At 43.0% G+C, this 19,742-nt stretch overlaps 1 protein-coding gene across 1 annotated transcript in view; it reads left to right on the forward strand.

Moving 5' to 3' along the window:
- The first annotated feature begins 6,371 nt into the window (after window positions 1-6,371).
- riok1 (RIO kinase 1 (yeast)) overlaps window positions 6,372-19,742 on the forward strand; it is a 51,285-nt gene continuing 37,914 nt past the window's right edge. Inside the window, exons 1-5 of the mRNA XM_063036582.1 lie at window positions 6,372-6,490; window positions 14,498-14,690; window positions 15,258-15,345; window positions 16,930-16,999; window positions 19,109-19,151. Of these exons, the coding sequence (XP_062892652.1) occupies window positions 6,420-6,490; window positions 14,498-14,690; window positions 15,258-15,345; window positions 16,930-16,999; window positions 19,109-19,151 (465 nt within the window). The 5' untranslated portion in view covers window positions 6,372-6,419. The remainder of the gene's footprint in view (window positions 6,491-14,497; window positions 14,691-15,257; window positions 15,346-16,929; window positions 17,000-19,108; window positions 19,152-19,742) is intronic.

Here is a 19,742-nt window from a genome sequence, read left to right on the forward strand (position 1 = left end):
ACTGTTCTGACAAGATTCACTGGATTAATGCATGGGAAGTATTAGAAGGTTGGATTAGACGGGACAAACAAGCTGTTTGAAAGGGTAAGAGGCAACTTAATTGAAACATAAGCAAAGACGGGAAAAAAGCACTGGAGGAACTCAGGTTAGACAGCAGCTTTGAGAGAAATACACAGCCGGCGATTCAGGTTGAGGCACCCCTCCCCATCTGGACTGAAGGATCTCAATTTGAAAAGTCAGCTGTCTGTTTCCCTTCATAGATGCTGCCTGACCCGTTGAGTTCCTTCCAGCATTTTGCGTGTCGCTCCAGATTCCAGCAGCAGCACTCTCTAGAGTCTTGACTGGAACAGAAGATCCAAAGTCACCTTGACAGGTGTATGTGAAGACAGGGTTTCCTCTTGTGGAAGAAACAAGACCCCTGTTTAAAGATATGGGGTCGCTCACTTCAGAGTGAGACCCTCATTGTTTCAGAGGGTTATGAATCTTTAGAATACCTTTCTTCATGCCTTGTGGCTCATCAGGGCGGTGCTTATGCCGGTCTCCGTGTTTCAATCAAACTCTTAGCTTGATTGAAGCGACTGAGAGTATGAGACTCCCCCCACCGGACAGAACGCCAGTCTATTGCGAGGTTAACCCCCCGGCATTTTTGCTGGTGCCCATTTTCAGCTGGGTGGACTGGAGCATTGTGTGGTTCAGTGCCTTGCTCAAGGACACAACACGCTGCCTCAGCTTGGGCTCGAACTCACGACCTTCACGACACTAGTCCAACACCTTAACCACTTGGCCACACACCACACTTTTCTTCATAGGGTAGTGGAAACTCTGAGTACTTGTAAGGCAGAGCCAAATAGACTTGACAAACAAGGGGTGAGTGAGAACAAGGAAAAGGCAACAATGTGCAGTTGAGGTTACAACTCAATCAGTCTTGGTCTTTCTGAATGGTAGACTGGGTTCAAGGGTCTAAGTGGCCGATTTATTTGTTTATTTGTATGTATGCCTGTGAAACATTAAACAATTCTGTCTTGCTAGCAGCTACTGAGAGTTTTGGTGGTGGATTCAGTGTAACTATATTATTGTTGCAGCTTGACATGAGGGCCCCACATAGCCTGAGAGTGTTTTAAAAAGGCAAATCACAGTAGTCTGGAAAATAATGACTGCTCTACATTATGAAAGAAGCAACATGGTTATTATGTATCCATAGGGCAACAGAGAACACTTTCCTTTCCTTTCCATCATTGGTCTACAAAATGTAAGACTGAATGGTGAAATAGAAGACCAGATATAACTTGTTCTGGGGTTTACCTGAAAACCAATCACTCCCAGAAATCACAGCAACAATAGTACAGTCTTCAATTAGAATTTATCTTCAGCAGTGAGACAAAATCACACATAATATATTACCTTCAGCAAAGCCGATATTCGAATCATGTAGCTTATTTTCTTCGGCAGTGCTATTGTGGGGCCCTTCAGTCTGTGTATCATCGGCACTGGAGGGGTAAAAGTTACCCTTACTTACACAGGCAAAAGGAACAAACACTTGAACAAAGGTTGAAAGGCTGCGCGAAGCATTAGGAAGTACTACAGTGAAAAGTGAACAAATACAGAGGGGCAGATTGGAAGACAGATTTTGGAAAAGTGCAAAAATAACCGGGTTGCTTTCATGGGTGACTTCACTGTGCTAATATTGATTGGGAACTCTTCAATGCAAAAGGTCTAGATGGGGCAGAATTTGTTATGTATATCCAGGAAGGATTGCTGACACAATATATACATGCATAGACCAACGGGAGGAGGGGCCATGCTGGATCAGATACTAGGCAATGAACCTGGTCAAGTGACAGATTTCTAAGTGGGTGTGCATTTCTGAGAGAGCGACCACAATTCCCTGATGTTTAGCATAGCTTCAAACAGGGACAGGAACAGGCGGTATGAGAAAGCAGATAATTGGGAGAGGGTTCTATGATGCTATTAGGCAGGAGCAGATGTACTCCATGAAGATGTTGGAGTTGTTTTGGAAGGACTTGCATGTGGTTCTGGATAGGTTTGTCTCACCGAGGCAGGGAAAGGATGGTAGAGTGAAGGAACCATGGTTGACAAGAGGTGTGGAACATCAAGTCAAGAGGAAGAAAGAAGCTTGCTTAAGGTTTAGGAAGCAAAGGTCAGACAGGGCTCTAGAGAGCTACAAGGTCTCAAGAAAAGAGCATAAGAATGGATTTAGGAGAGTTAGAAGGGGACATGAGAAGACCTCAGTGAATAGGATTAAGGAAAATATACACATTCTATGTGTATGTGAAGAACAGGATGATGACTAGAGAGTGGTTAGGGCTGATTAGGCATAATAGAGGAAACACTGGGAGTCAGGGAAAACGGGAGGTCATTAATGAATACCTTGCTTCAGTATTCACCAATGAGGTCTGGACAAATGTGAGCACAGTATAAAACAGGCTGGAATATGTTGACATTAAGAAAGGGGATATGGTAGAACTTTCGAAAATCTTCGGGATGGATAAATCCCTGGAGCCAAGCTGGATATACCTCAGATAACTACAGGATGTGAGGGAAGAGATCCCTGTGCTTTTAGCAACTATCTTTGCATCCTCACTGGTCACAGCAGAAGTACCAGAAGATTGGAGGATGGCAAATGTTATTCTTTTGTTCAAGAAAGATAGTCGGGATAATCCTGGGAATTATAGACCACTGGGTCTAATGTCAGTGGTGGGCAAATCATTGGGGGGCTTCCTAGAGTCAGGATTTACAAGTATTTGGAAAAGCACATTCTGATTAGGTAAGTGTGGTTTTTGAGGGGTTGGTCATGTCTCACGAGCCTGAATCAATTCACTGAGGAAGTGACAAAACAAGCTGATGAAGGTAGAATAGTGAATGTAATGTAGGTGGATTTTAATAAGGTGTTTGCCAATGTTCTCATCCTAGGCTAATTCAGAAAGTCAGGAGGCATGGGATTCAGGGAAACTTGGCTGTGTGGATTCAGAACTGGCTTGGCCACAGAAGCCAGAGGTTGGTAGTATATGAAGCGGATTCTGTCTGGAGGTCATGGACCAGAGGTGTTCTGCAGGGATCTGTTCTGGGAACCCTGCTTTTGGGGTTTACATAACTGACGTGGATCAGGTTATTAAAGGGTGGGTTAGTAATTCTGCACATGAAGGTCGATGGTGTTTGTGGATAGTGTGAAGGCTGTCACAGGTTACAATGGGACATTGATAGGACGCAGAGCTGGGCTGAGAGGTGGTAGATGGTGCTCAATCTGGAAAAGTGTGAAGTGGAAGGTCGTACTTGAAAGCAGAATACAGGGTTAATGGCAGGATTCTTACCAGTGTGGAAGAACAGAGAGATCTCGGGGTTCACGTCAACAGAGGGATCTTGGGGTGCTCAAAGCTGTTGCTCAAATTAATAGAGTGGTTAAGAAGGCATGAGGTGTGTTGCCCTTCATTAGTCGGGGATTGAGATCAAGCGCCGCGAGGTAATGTTGCAGCTCTATAACACTCCGGTTAAATCATATTTGGAGTATTGTGGTCAGTTTTGGTCCCCTCAGTATAGAAGAACGTGGAAGCTTTATGAAAGTGCAGAGCAGATTTACCAGGATGATGCTGAGATTAGGGAGCCGGTCTTATGAGGATAGGAGCGAGCTAAGGCCTCTCTCTTTGGGGAAAAAGGCTTTCACTCGCTCAACTCATCCTCATAAGAGAGAAGTTGGAGAGATGACATGATAGAATTGTCTAAGATGATAGGAGGATAGTGGACATATTAAGATGATACAGTGGACAGCCAGAGACTTCACTCAGGGCAAAAAAAATTGCTATATGAGGGTTATAATTTTAAGGAAATTGGAGGAAAGTATAGGGGGATTGTCAGAGTAACACACACAAAATGCTGGAGGAACTCAGCAGACCAGGCAGCATCTGTGGAACAGAGTACAGTTGACGTTTCAGGCCAAGACCCTTCAGCTGGACAGGAGAAAAAAAGATGAGGAGTCAGGGTTAGAGGGTGTGGGAGTAGGGGAGGGAGAAACACAAGGTGATAGGTGAAATCGGGAGGGGTGAAGTAAAGAGTTGGGAAGTTGATTGGTGAAAGAGGTACAGAGCTGGAGAAGGGGGAATCTAATAGGACAGGACAGAAGACCATGGAAGAAAGAAAAATGTTCGTCAGAAGTGGGTTCTTTTTTACACTGGGTGGAGGTGCATGGAACACACTGCCATGGGTAGCGGTAGGGGTAGATTCATTGGGGGCATTTAAAAGACACTTATTGGGCACATGGCTGAAAGAGAAACATTGGGCTATGTGGGAGGGGTTATCTTAGAGTAGGGTAAAAGCTTGGAACAACATTGTGAGTGAAAAGGCCTGTACTGTTCTATGTTCTAAGTAAGGAATGCATAAATTGTATTTCAGTACTTATGGTTTAACATGAGACAGTCTTGAAACGTGTCTGAGTCGGGAAATAGTGACACACAATTTTGGCTGAGAGATTTGTAGATTTCTGAGACAGATTATTTTGCCAGAGATAGTACCACTTGGATGAGATCTTAAACTCTGGCCTCAGTTGCAATCTTGTTCCTTTTCACGCCTTCTGGCACATTGGGTGGCAATTTTGTTGTTTCTGTAGCATTTGATTCCCTTTTTTTATGAGGCAGAGTTGCTAGTTCGACACTCAACCCAGGACAGATGGAAAGTGTGCAAGGAGCTGGCCAGATTCAAACTCAGGACCATTTGCCTCGTGGTCCAGTGCTGATGCCACCACACCACTGGCCGGCGATACTGGCGGTCTTGGGTGACCATAAAAGATATCTCATGCTATTCAATTTGAAGGAGTTTCGGAAATTGTGAAAAAAGTGACGAAATGGACTTTTAACATCGCAAACCAGCGGGTTGTTGTTATGTCTCCTGCTCGCTGTGAAAATGGGGGACACCTCCCTCTCCCTTGCCAGGGAGAGAGAGAACCTGTGGTTTGTTGAATCTTGGATGAAATGCGAAGCCTTTGGGGTAACTTTGCTCTGTGTCTTTGCTATTGCTTAGCACACGCTTGGGCTCGGTGATGGTACCGATACATTCTTTTTGCTGCTGGGGGGGTAGGGGGGTTTGTTGCTTGCTGCTGCTTACGCGCGGGGGGGGGGGGATGACTCCGTGCTTCTCATACTTAACTGTTTATTCTTTGGGGGCACTTCTCTGTTTTCATGGATGGTTGTGAAGAAAAAGCATTTCAGGATGTATATTGTATACATTTCTCCAACATTAAATTTGACCTTTGAATTGCCATTTGTCCATCTCGTTTGCTCTTTGTGGGATGCTGCGGTGTGCAACATTGGCAGCCAACTGTGGCTCAAAATAGCTACCTTCTGTTAAAGGAAGGCTGCACAGAAAGAAATGAGAGCAAATGGAAAATAAGGAAGTGATAAAGGATAGCCGGGTAGGCCTACAGAGTGCAGTGGGCTTGTGGTCTACACAGTAATATACTCACCACTTTTGACTATTCAGCATTTTAGAGGATTCCATAACACATCAAGAATTCAAACAGCTGACCTTCAATTTAAAAGCCCAAGTGTTTAACTCCATCCCTCCTACCGTATCAATTTTCACATCCAGAGTTTCGTCCTGGACATGCTGTTTAGAGCCTCATGACGTCACTCTCACCCGGATTTGTGACGTCACATACATCCGGTTAAATTACAGTTTGATCATTCTATGACGCTGCTCAGTAGAGGGGCTGGAGTTAACGTTACATTTGACCGCCTTGATACATTGAAGTTTATTATTTACAAATCACGGCAAGGAATTTTATTGAGTTCTCTAGACAAGCAATGTCGGCATGGTTGCATTGCAAAATTTGTCGTTTAATACAGCACAGTAAAACATTCAAAAACTGTTTAATGTTTTCGCCAGTATATCTCAGTTGCATTTGTGTCTGTCAGAAGTTTGTGAGCCTCGCTCCATGTTTCTTCAACACATCATTTGAGCAGACGAAACAGTGGAATCCTGAGACAAGTTACATTGTCAGAGATAGGAGCAACACACGGTCTGCTGGATGAATTCAACCAGTCGAGCAGCATCGGTGGCAGGAAAGACGTTTCGGCTGAAACACTGCTTCAGGACAGGGATATTTACAATATCCCATTTCAAAGTGTACTAACTGAAACGACGAACACCTGTTATTTTTGATTTTTTTCTCTTTAAATTAAAATACTATTTTTTTCCAAAACCTACAGTAAATGCATCCTCCTTTGCGGGACTTAGATCTTTTCAAGATCACGCCTTTGCTGTCTCGAGTGGGAATCAAGAAGTTCCTCTCCGACTGCGGTTCCATTTCGAAAACGCGTTTTGTCGGCACTGTTGGCGAGCGGACGTCACGTCCTGTTTGGAGCGGCGAGGCTGCCGTGGATTGAACACGGCGTGGTGACTGTGGGGAAGTGATGGACGCTTTTGGTTCCTTGGGAGACACGCCGGTTCCCGGACAGTTTGACGATGCCGAGTCTGGGGAGAGGTAAATATCTTTTCGGGTTCGGCGCCGAGAGAAGTTTCTTCTGGTCATGTCAGGGTCTTACCTGTCTCCCCCACCCTCCCGTCGCAGCCCCTCAACAACGTCGCCCGCCCCCCCCGTGGCCGTGTTAATGGGACCTTTTGAGATGGTTTCGTCAGTTGTCCTCTCTACTCTGATCAATGAGTTTCCAAAAACCGGTGAAGTTAGCACGAAATAAGGACTGAGACAGGAATTGTATTGCTTTCTTCAGCAATCTTGTACTAAACTAGTATTTAAATAATGGGAATTCCGGGCGGCCAACCATTTTAATTCCAATCCCCTTTCTCATACCGACATGAAAGTCCATGGTCTCCTCTACTGCCTGAATGAGGCCACTCAAGTTGGAAGAGCAACATCTCAATTTCTGTCTGGGTAGCTTCCAGCCTGACGACATGTACATCGACCTCGCTAACGTTGAGTAATTTCTCCCCCCCATCACTTTTTCCATTCCCCATTCTGACCCCCACCTTACCCCTTCTCTTCTCCTCACTTGTCTATCACCTCCCCCTGGTGCCTCCCCCTTCCCTTTCTCTCTCGGTCCACTCTCCTCTCCTATCAGATTCCTTCTTCACAACTCTTTTTCCAATTATTGTCTCCCAGCTTCTCACTTCACCCCTCCATCCCCCACCTACCTGTCAAACCCCCCCACCTGGCTTCACCAATCACCTTCTAGCTTGTACTTCTTCCCCTCCCCACCTACTTATTCTGTCGTCTTCCCTCTTTCTGCCCTGATGACGGGTCTCACCCCAAAATTTTGACTCTATTCCTTTCCATAGATGCTGACTGACCTGCTGAGTTTCTCCAGCATTTTGTGTGTGTGTGTGTGTGTGTTGCTTCGGATTTCCAGCACCTGCAGAACCTCTTGTGTAACTGATAGGTTGTTGCTAAAGAAAAGAACATGTGTACAGTTAGCAGATGAAGAACAGACAAATATGGAAAGTGGATTAAATGACCAGATACATAAGAGGAAAGCTAGCTTGGATTGCATCTACATTAATGTAGGAAGCCTAACTAGTAAGTCTAATGACTGGGGTTCAACATATGGGGATTGATGATGTTGCTGTTATTGAAGCTGAGTTGAAAATTGGTCAGAACTGGCAACTCAGCTTTCCAAGGTATGAATTCTTCAGGCAAAATCAGAGGGAAATTAAATATTAATGTAATCTGTTATTACACTAAGGAAGTAGGATATCAGGTCGCAAACACGAGGAAATCTGCAGATGCCGGAATTTCAAGCAACACACATAGAAGTTGCTGGTGAACGCAGCAGGCCAGGCAGCATCTATTTGAAGAGGTACAGAAGTACTCTTACTAGCTCTTCTTTCATTTAGTCCTGACGAAGGGTCTTGGCCCGAAACGTCGACTGTACCTCTTCCAATAGATGCTGCCTGGCCTGCTGCGTTCACCAGCAACTTCTGTGTGTGTTGTAGGATATCAGGTCGATGGTCAGCATGGCTTTGTGCATGGTAGGTCATGTCTAACCAGTCAGTGTTTTGTTTAAGGAGGTTGCAAAGAAGGTTGATGATGAGGTGAGAGGCATTCATTGTGTGGATAGTCAGAGGCTTTTTCTCAGGGCTGAAATGGCTAACATGAGAGGGTACAGTTTTAAGGTGCTTGAAAATAGGTACAGAGGAGATGTTGGATAAGTTTTTTTATGCATGGAATGGGCTGCTGGCGACGGTGGTGGAGGCGGTTATGATATAGGGTCTGTTAAGAGACTCCTGGATAGGTACGTGGAGCTTAGAAAAATAGAGGGCTATGGGTAACGCTAGGTAATTTCTAAAGTAAGTACGTGATTGGCACAGCATTGTGGGCCGAAGGGCCTGTATTGTGCTGTAGGTTTTCTGTGTTTTTATGAAAGGTGGTGGATATTGTGTACATGGACTTTAGCAAGGCCTTTGACAACCACTTGCAATGGAGGCGAGTTCAGAAGGTTAAGTTGCCTGGCATTCAGGATAAAGTTGCCACTAGGATCTAACATTGGTTTAGAAGCCAGGGAGTAGGAGTGGATGGTTGTCACTCTGGAGGCTTGTGACTAGTAGTGTGCTACTGGGATCAATCCATTGATGCTTATCATGTATATTAATGACTTAATATTGATGTGGTAAACTAATTAGCAATTTTGTGTATGACACCAAGCCTGGGGTGGGGGTATCTTGGACATTGAGAAAGCTTCCAATGTAACCTCGACCAGCTGGCAAAATTGGCTGAAAATGACGGGTGAAATTTAATGCAAATATGAGTGTTGCACTTTGGAAGGACTTACACAGAGAATGGTATGGCTCTGAGGTGTGTGGTAGAACAAAGGGACTTGAGAATACAGGGCCCTAACTGGCATCACCAGTGGATAACATTTGTCACATATTGAGTCCTGGAATTGTGAAGTTATGTTGAAGTTGTACAAGATGTTGGTGAGGCTGAAATTTAGGAATGATATCAAGCTTGAAAGAGAGCAGAGAAGATTTTACCTGGATGTTGTCAGAACTTGAGGACCTGAGTGAGGAAAGGTTAAAAAGTGTAGGACGAGATTCCCTGGTGGGCAGGAGAATGAGGGGTGATCTTACAATGGGATAGAAAATTGAGGGGTGTAGATAAGGATGAATGCATGCAGGGTTTTTTTTCCCCTTCAAGTTGTGTGAGCCGAGAACTAGAGATCATAGGTTTGGTGTGAAAAGTGAAATATTTTTGGAGAACCTGAGGGGAAGCTTCACTCGGGATGTTGCAAGTGTGGAACTAGCTGTTGGCTCAGGTGGTAGATGCAGGTTCAATTGTAACATTTAAGTTTGGATAGGTACAGGTATCCCCCGCTTTTGGAACGCTCGCTTTACGAAACCTCACTGTTACGAAAGACCTACATTAGTTCCCTGTTTTCGCTAACAGGTGTTTTCAGTGTTACGAAAAAAGGCAGCGCGTAAAAAAAGTAGTGCATGAAAAAAGCAGCGCGCGCCCCGAGCAGCCGCTCCCCCTGGATTCGGAACGGCATTCTAGCCGACATTGCTTAAACACGTGCCTGTGAGCAGCCATTAGCAAGATGAGTTCTAAGGTATCGGAAAAGCCTAAACGAGCTTGTAAGGGTGTTACACTTAGCATAAAACTAGACATAATTAAGTGTTTCGATCGTGGTGAACGAAGCAAGGACAAAGTGAGTTTGGCTTGTGGAAGTTGACGAAGATGATGTTGAAAAGGTTTTGGCATCCCATGACCAAGAACTGATAGATGAAGAGCTGATGGAATTGGAAGGGGAAAGGATAACAATTGAAACCGAATGCAGTAGCGAACGGACCGAAAGTGAAGTTGTCCAGGAACTGAACGTGATGCAACTGCGTGAGATTTTCGCTGCAATGATAAAGTACGACTTCAATTTTGAAAGGGTACGTCGGTTTAGGGCATATTTGCAAGATGGTTTGAGTGCTTACAAAGAACTGTATGATAGAAAAATGCGCGAGCCTAGCAGTCAAGCAAGCCTTCAGCAAACGACGAACCTTGACCTTCAACATCGAGGCAGGCAGAGATAGAAGATGATGACCTGCCTGCCCTGATGGAAACAGACAACGATGAGATGACACTCCAGTGTCCCACCACCCCAACCACCGGGCCGCGGACAGATACCGATTTGCAGAGAATGCAGGGGTAGCCAGGAGGCACACAGCACATCTTTAAGAAAAAAGCCGAAATAAACAAGCTAATTAATTAGGTGCCGCCCGGCACGTAAATGTTGGCCCAGATCAGAGGCAACGCAATCAGCAATCGCCTCTGATCTGGGCCGACATTTACGTGCTGGGCGGCACCTAATTAGCTAGCTTATTTATTTCGGCTTTTTTCTTAAAGATGGGCTGGGTGCGTCCCAGCTACCACTGTACCCCTGCATGCTTCGCGGATCAGTATCGGTTCGCTGCCGGGAGGTTGGGGGCCTCTGCACCACCCCAACCTCCGACGACTCAACCTAACACACCATCATCAGTGTGCTCAATGTCTTCCTGATTCCCGTAAGTGATACTACACTACACATACATTATTTCTACTTTAGATATGCTGTATATTTTTACGTGTTATTTGGTATGATTTGGCAGCTTCATAGCTTAAAGGTTACTGGGGAGCGCTTGTGCCGTGTTTTTGCCGAGAGCGCTTGCCTGAGATTTTCGTTACGGAGAACAGTTCAGGCAATGATTGTAGATAAGTATTTCTACTTTATATAGGCTGTGTATTTATCATATCATTCCTGCTTTTACTATATGTTACTGTTATTTTAGGTTTTATGTGTTATTTGGCTTGATTTGGTAGGTTATTTTTTGGTCTGCAAACGCTCACAAATTTTTCCCATATAAATAAATGGTAATTGCTTCTTCGCTTTACGACCTTCCGGCTTATGAACCGTTTCATAGGAACGCTCTACTTTCAGATGGCGGGGGAAACCTGTACATGGATGAGAGGATTTTGGAGGAATATTGGGTGCTTGTGGATGGAACTAGGCAGAAGTTCTGATTGCCATGGACTTAGATGGGCTGAAGAGCCTGCTTCTGTGCAGTAGGTATTAACAATGATATCCTACATGGAAGAACTTGTGAAACAGCAAAAAAGTGATCACTTTGCTGTGGATGTGCTGCCAGCCTCCAAACAGTGATGGATGATTGAGGAACGAATGTGCAGAAAATCATGGAGAACCATAAAAAGATTAGGGGATTTCATCTTCCCTGATACGAACTGGGATTTGTTTTCGTGCAAAAGGCTTGATGGTGGAGGGGCAGCAGGGCAGAACTTTTTAAAGTACTTTCTGACATGCTCAACAACAGGAATTCTGCAGATGCTGGAAATTCAAGCAACACACATCAAAGTTGCTGGTGAACGCAGCAGGCCAAGCAGCAGGGTCTCGGCCTGAAACGTCGACTGCGCCTCTTCCTATAGATGCTGCTTGGCCTGCTGCGTTCACCAGCAACTTTGATGTGTTCTGACATGCTCTTTGAGCTAATACAAAGATAGTTCTGGAAGAGGAATGACGTTGGATCTAATCTCTTGTAAATATGGTTGAGGAATTGAAGCTAAGACCTAGGAAAAGTGGCTGGGAGCCACTTCATGTAGGTTAATGTACAAGCAACAAATGGAAGCATTCATAGTGAAATAGAACTCAGGGTCAATGTGTTTCCCTGATAGTGAAAGGTGTGTTCAACAAATCCAATCGAGAATACGCAAAAATCATGGGTGTCAAAGGGCATTGAAAGTTGAATAGAGAAGAAAGGTAGTTTATGACTTGGTGTGTTGAAAATAATGGGGCCCTGAAGGATAAGGTATTTAAAAAGTAATTGGGGCAAAGAGGTTGCATGAAATGGTACAGGAAGGCAAATTCAAGGAAATGTTAGCGGCAAGAAGGTAACCCTTGGAACAAAGGTGGAAATCGGATTAAAATCCTACAGGTGAAGCTGTCAGGAGCCGATGCGATTTGGAGCAGTTTGCTCAATTGGATCTGACGTTGGCTTGGTAATTGGCAGCAGAGCTTGATTAATGGAGGTTATTTTTGAAATAGGCCCTACTGCCTGTTACGCTGGTGGCATTTAGGGCAGCAATGAAGGTCCTCCATCTGTGGCGGTGTTCAGGTCCTCCTTCATTGTGTCAGTAGCTTCCTCTCGGTTTTCACTACTGTCAGTCATTCAAGTTCCAGGTGGTAACTTGGGAATACTGTCGCACTCAGATCTAGAAGGATTCTTCACTGCTGTTTCTGTAACAGTTTTGTTTGACCAGTCAGGGTTGTTAGCCCTGAGCTGAACCTCTGAACCTGCGGACCACACTTAGTCTGGCCTCTACACTTTGACCTGTTTGGCATGGTGACCCTACCAAGAGCCAAAGCATAAAGCCCTGACTCCAGCCAATGTAGTTCTCCGGGTCATTGAGACACGCAAGCTGTGAAAAGGTTGTGGTCATCTTGGAGGTTTTGCAATAGGAGGCCTGTAACAATTGAGTACTGTGGAGATCTGTGCAGGGACTCTTGCTGTTTGTTATAAACCTTGACAATATGGGTGTAGAAGGTATAATTAGAAAGTCCATAGGTGATATAAACATTGATCGTCTAGTGCAGGGGTTTCCAACTTTTTTTATGCCATGGAGCCTCACCTTAAATTGAGGGCTCCATTGACCCAGATTGGGAACCCCTGACCCTGGTGCGTAAAGAGGAGGATATTCTTGACTAGATCAGTTGAGAAGATGGGCGTAGAAATGGCGTGGAATTTAATCCTGAAAAATTTTACACTTTAGGAGGAATGATAAGATTTTGGTACACCATGATTGGTAGGGACGAGGAAGGACAGGATCTCAAAGACCTTAATATATATGCCCAAGGATCTCTGAATGTGAGTTGAGAAGATTGCTGAGAACACATTCGAGCCAGGAGATAGAATGTAAAAGCAGGGAGATTATGCTGCAACTGGTAGGCCAACTGAAGTACTGTACAGTTTGGTCATTGCACTATAAGATGGATCCTCTCTGGCATTGGAGAGGATATGGAGAATTGACCAGGTTTTTCTTTGAATGGAGTGTAACAGCTAGAGAAGAGACTAAGCTGGGTTCATTTTCCTCGGAGAATGGAAGGGTCTCAGATGCACAAAGTTAAACGCACATTGTTATCCTAATATGTTTTATTTTTTCCATATTTCTACCAACGTTCTCCACTGTCCTTCCTCCAACTTCTACCACTAATTTGCAGTCTGGGGACAATTTACCAAGTGCACATTTTTGGGATGTGGAATGAACCCAGAGTACTTGGAGGAACTGCACGTGGTGAAGGCAGAACTTTCAAACTCAACACAGACAGCACTCTCGGTTAGGACTGAACTGATGTTGCTGGAGCAGATCAGCTAGCTCTGCCACTTTTTCACCCGGCAAATGTGTCTAAGCAGCAGGCAAAGGTTTGAGAGAATGGTTTGGTGATTGAGAGAGGACACCAGGAAATCAACCAAGAGTAGTTGAAATTTGGAAAGCAGTGCCTTGGGAGTGGTGGGGGGTGGGGTGTGTGGTGGAGACAGGTACTGTCACAATATTTCAGAAATATTGAGGTGAATACTTGAAATACAGTGACATAGAAGAGTACTGGTCGGGTGCTAGGAATCAGATGAGTGTAGGTATGTACCTGATAACTAGCGTGGGCAATGGGTGCGGAAGGCACAGTCTATGGACTGTGCAATCCTATAACTAACCATGTACAAAATCATCTTCATTAAATTAATGGCTGCTTTCAGTAGTTAATACCTGGAGTTTTCTACGAAATAAAAAGGGTAAATATTTTACTTACATTTGCAGTAGTATAGTAGTCCTGCTATCCTAAATGGCAGATCTCTTGGCTTATTTTGAGATTGTGACTTGTGGTTCTCAACCCTAGCCATGGGGAACATAAGATCAGCATTTATATTGCCAAGCCCCTTCATGTTTCCACATTGACTCTTCCTGGTCCTTTTATTATTTCTAAGTCCTCGATATGTGGGCACGTGGCCAAGTGGTTAAGGCATTGGACTAGCTACCTGAAGGCCGTGAGTTCGAGCCCCAGCCAAGGGAACATGTTGTGTCATTGAGCAAGGCACTTAGTCACACATTGCTCTGCGACAACACTGGTGCCAAGCTGTATGGGTCCTAATGCCCTTCCCTTGGACAACATCGGTGTTGTGGAGAGGGGAGACTTGCAGCATGGGCAACTGCTGGTCTTCCATACAACCTTGCCCAGGCCTGCGCCCTGGAGAGTGAAGACTTTCCAGGGGCAGATCCATGGTCTCTCAAGACTAACGGATGCCTTAATAACTCCTGGGTTGCCACATCTTTAACAATAGATAGTAGTCTTGCAACTTTTTTTGTATAAGAATTTCCTAAAAACCCAAATACTGATAAGCAAATGCCCTACTGTATTCACAATTGATAAGGTGAAAGATTGAATTTCTGCTGCATTATGTGGAATACCTTCCTATTTTCAAGACACTAAATGCAATTTGTTTTTAGTGATGGTGGCTATTCTGATAAAGCACAAGAGGAGGTTAGATGGGCGGAAAAGAAGATTGAGATTCTGCAGCTGAAAAATCCAGATGAAGAGGAATTTCCTTTTGAGAGCGATGAAGATGAAGACTGGGACTGGGACGATTGTGATGGTGATCTCACCAAGCGTTATACAGCTTATAGAAACAACAGTCAGCAGGTAATGCAAAGCTTCAAAAATTCTCTTGTGCTCTCTGGTAAATCTGTGCACTCGGCTGTTCATACTTGCAAGATTAAATTGCACCCAAAATGGTTTAAAATAATCATTTTTTTAAAACTGAATAAATTTGTTTTGTTGAATGGTTTCACTTATACAATGTTGAAAATAATCTGCAATATAAATTGATTTTGTAGTAACAGGGCTATAATGTTGTAATGCTTGTAAAGTGTTATGCTTATGGTTACATACCAAATGTAAAGCTCATAAATAACTATTTTTGTGATCATTCATAAAATAGCTTTGAGATTAATTTGGCCATGTTGTTAATGAACATTGCATTTTAGCAAAATCAGCATGTATCCTAACTTTGTCCTTCTGGACAACACATTTTTAAGTTTTTCTATAATATTTCTTGTGAATTTATATTCTGCATTCGTATTACATTTTCATAAATACTTTTGATGATATGCTGTTGTCCAAATGTTAATGTAAATATTATTTATTGTTTATGTCTTTGTATGAATGTTAAGTTGATGACATAAAAGTTTTTCTGCTGCAATGCTTTAGGCAAATAGGCAAGCTAACTATAATTCAACGAGGATGTCCGCTCCACCAGACAAGGCTCTGAGAAAATTTGAACATAAAATTAATCTCGGTAAGTTTTAAGTATTATTTAGAATCAAAACTTAAAACTTAATTGATGGCCATTTTGTTCATACTTTGCAGTCCTACCTCCAAATTATTGGACTTTGGCTGTACAGGTTATGGTTCTTATTCAGGTGCTTTTATTTAAATGTTTAGATTCCTATTCTCATGTTAATACAAAAAGGAAGTTGGATTTCTCCAGTTTTAGCACATATAGTTATGATAGCAAGAAAACATAGTCATAAAAATATGTCCCTGAGTGGCGTGGCCTATAACTTGATGGTGCATGGGTTGTTGTTCTGAGCGAACACTGGAGGGCAGCACCAAGCATAAATCTAGTACGGATTCCAGCTTGCCCACAGAGCCCTCTGCTCACTCCCACAAAGCCCCGACATCTCCTCTTCAGGCGGCTGCAACGGGTGACACTGGCATAAGGGCTTGGTCCACACAACAACCGAGGCATTGCAGCTCACCGGCCACCGGTCTCGCCAATGAACCAGTGAACCAGTATTCTACATTACCAGGTGCAACAGGGTCTTGCAATCACAATAAAAATGTCTAAGACAACCATTTGCCCGACTTATTAGATTGCACACCACCTCCACACAACGACGATATGCAACAAGTCCAGGCAACCATCTCTATCAGGCACCTCACGGACGGGGTAGACCTGCAGTACTTGATGTTCGTCATATTCAGCAGTGTTTTGCAATCGTAAAAAAGATGTAAAAGATGGACAATTGCACCTTCGGATGGACCGGGAGAGGCCTTCGCGACCGTGCATGCCGCCATCTTACCAGAAGGACAGTGCAAAGTTAGTGAACTCTAGATTCTGACCTCATTCTGAAATAATTTTATTCTCAATTCCTCTCAAATCCTCGTGTCAATTGATCTATTGTAAATCCACCCCCTCCCTCACAACTATTGATCTTTCTGCTAAGGTGAGTAAATCTTTCTGCATACCTTATAGGCTCCTTAATTTAAAATACTTCAACTGAAGTATTCTGAAGCTTTGGAGCAAGTTCTCCAATTACCTTTAATACTTCAGCCCTGGCAACATTGTAGGCCTGCAGATTCAATTAGCATTGGAACCATTATTAAACTGTTGGATTTGCTTCTCATATTGCTCAATTTAACATTAATGAATGTTTGAACTAAGTTTCTGTTTTGAGTTTGAGTCCAAAAAAGTGAATGCCACTTACTGTTTGGGTTTTTGACCCAGTGAAATGTGCATTAAAATTTTGTCAATACACCATGTTAGAGATTGGTCTGATATTGCTATGATTTAGTTTCTTTTTTAAAGGAAACTGAATATCTTATTAGAAAACTGAGTAAACAAAAATGCATATTTTTGTCGGGAGACTATTGGAAGTTCAGATGAGTTAAATTGAGCCAGTACATTGTTTATGGTGATCGAATGCATAGTATTTATGCCAATTGTCAAGGAATCGAATATGCCTGTTTTTCAGCCAGGAAATAATGCGCGATGTTAGATGAATTTAATATGTACCATCATCAAAATAAATTTTTCGTGATGGGCACAGAACAGTTCAGTTAAAGACTAGCTTTTGAGTTTTCAATTTTTTTTTGATAGATAAACTAAACTTTGCTGATTCTGTGATAAACAAAGTAACTGAAAAGTCAAGGCAGAAACATACAGACATGTAAGTATAATCAATCTCGGTAAAACCTGATTAGTTTTCACATGTGCAATTAATAGTATTCTTTATTTAACAGTAGTAAAGGAAAATGGATTTCTCCACTTGAACTAGTTTTTACAGGCGTAATACAGCCATTTTGCGGGTTTGTGATGTAGTCTTACTTTGGTTTGATATCTGGAGAAACATTTGGGGTGTTACAATTGACTTCACTGCTAGGTGGTTTTCCTTCTATTTGCTGTCCGTTGACTTCTATCAGAAGTGCAGAGTATACAAGTGCAAGAAAAATTTTGTGAACCCTTTGTAATTGCCTGGTTTTCTGTATTAGTTACTCATAAAATGTAATCTGAGTAAAAGGATTGTGGGAAAACAAGACTGGTCCATATCAGTTTAGATCTCTTGTGCTATCCTGACATTGCTACGCTGTTGTGTGGAATCAGTGAGTGAGGACAGAAGTTACTTGTTACAATTAAGTAAGTTAACCGTATATTTACAGGACATGAAAAACACTAAACATTTAGTAAATCATGCAAGTTACACCCAGTTGCAGATGCAGAAATCTCGATGAAATTCTGTAAATACTGCAGGTGCTATGCAGGACAGTCGGCCTCTGTAGAGAGAGACAGACAGACAGGTTATTAATGATTATCTATAAAGATCGCTGGATATGCTTATGTCAGGGGTCCCCAACCTTTTTTGCACTGCGGACCAGTTTAATATTGACAACATTCTTGCGGACCGGCCGACCCGGGGTGGCGGGGGGGGGGGGTAGTGTTGCTGTGTTGCCGACAGACGGGAGTAGCAGTCAAATACGTTGTGTTTACCCCGAGAAAGACTACAATGACCATGAAGCCTTGCGCAGGCACCTGTGTGCGCATGCGCAACTTGCACATACGTGTACATGCCGATTTTTCCCTAAAAATCGTTTTTGACTATTCTGTTCGGGGGGGGAGGGGTGGTGGTGTTAATCACGACCGGAATATAGGTGATAAGTGGCTAATACACTCAATTTCGTTTCTAAAAGGGTTTATCTAATGAATTTAACATTAAACACACACCGCATATTTTCCTCGCATGAATATAGTGATGTCAATTATCAGGGGAGGACAGGGGCTTGAAGTAAGTGTTGAACGAACTTCCAGAAGTGGTAGAGGCAGGTTCGATGTTATCATTTAAAGAAAAATTGGATAGGTATATGGGCAGGAAAGGAATGGAGGGTTATGGGCTGAGTGCAGGTCGGTGGGACTAGGTGAGAGTAGTGTTCGGCACGGACTAGAAGGGCAGAGATGGCCCGTTTCCGTGCTGTAATTGCTATATGGTTATATAAGCCACTTATAATCAATAGCATCATAACATTTTAAGCAACGTTTGGATATTAAACACACAGTGCATATTTCCCCCATATGAACATATAAAATCATTGCAACACACCAAGACCGCTGAATCAGTGGGAGCCCTGGGCTTGTTTTCCTGCAACAAGATGGTCCCATCGAGGGGTGATGGGAGACAGCGATACTCAAAGGGGGTTCCTTATGTCCAGTCTATTCCTCAATTTAGTTTTCGTTGCATTCATTGCAAAGATATGTTGGAAATGGAAGCAATGTTTTCAGTGCTTTCAATCCTATCTCAGGATATTTAGCCTTGACGTTGATCCAGAATGCCGGCAGAGATGTTATGTCAAACATGCTTCTCAGCCCGCTGTCTTTTGCAAACTCAAGGAGTCGATCTCCTTCCTGCGCTAACAGGGATGACGTGCGGGTAATGACCGCGCGCGTTCAAGCTCAACAGTGGGCGTGACAGGGAATGAGGAAAGGTTTCCTCGCGGCCCGGTAGCGCATGCTTTGCAGCCCGGTACTGGTCCGCGGCCCGGTGGTTGGGGACTGCTGGCTTATGTAATATAGTGGGTGATAATGACTGTCATTCAACTCCTTTCTCCCAGAAACCAAGCAACTATTCATTAGGAATTAGGGTTTGTATTTATGTATTTATTGTAATCTGTCCACATATTTTAAAAAGTTTACCGTACTTAAGTGAAACTTCAAATATACGTTAGGACTCTGTAATCTGAAATATTTAATCAGATTTAGCCGCCTTTATTAACCATTTGTTTCTTAGGTATCGAGTTAAAGATAAATCTGACCGAGCCACAGTAGAACAGGTAATATTTGTACTGATCATTACACAGATAAAGTATTTGATAAGCTAAAGAAATATTCTGCATTGTGTTAGATCTTTAATTCAGGGCATTGCATGCTTTCAATATTTTCATTAACATAATTTGTGCACTGTGTTTTTGTATGTATAGTCAGAGTAAGAGCTCCTATTTGGAAATGTAATTGCACGTCTAGTATTGGTCAGAGAAATTGTCTACTTTATCCTTCAATCTTAATCTGTTCAATGCTATTTTTCGATTTATTTTTAAAAAAATTCACTTTAAAGGGAAAGCAATGGAATTAACAAACCTATGTGGCCTGAATTTTCTTCTTCAACTTGTATCATGCTTTGAAACTGAATGTAGGTACAAAGTTAAGAATGTTTTCCACCGAAGTATCTCTAAACTACAATTATATTCTCTTCCTTGTGATATTTTAATTATTATAATATGAAATATTGCAGCAACCCTGCAGTATTTTCTGAAGCCGTTCTAAGTCTGTGATGGACATGATGGTTTATGTCTTTGGAGGTTTTTGTCCAGTCAAGACTGAGGAGTAAGACATTATGGAGCTACCCAACCCAATTCTCTTTGAGA

This window comes from Mobula hypostoma, chromosome 1, assembly GCF_963921235.1.
Source record: "Mobula hypostoma chromosome 1, sMobHyp1.1, whole genome shotgun sequence".
Classification (NCBI taxonomy): Eukaryota; Metazoa; Chordata; class Chondrichthyes; order Myliobatiformes; family Myliobatidae; genus Mobula; species Mobula hypostoma.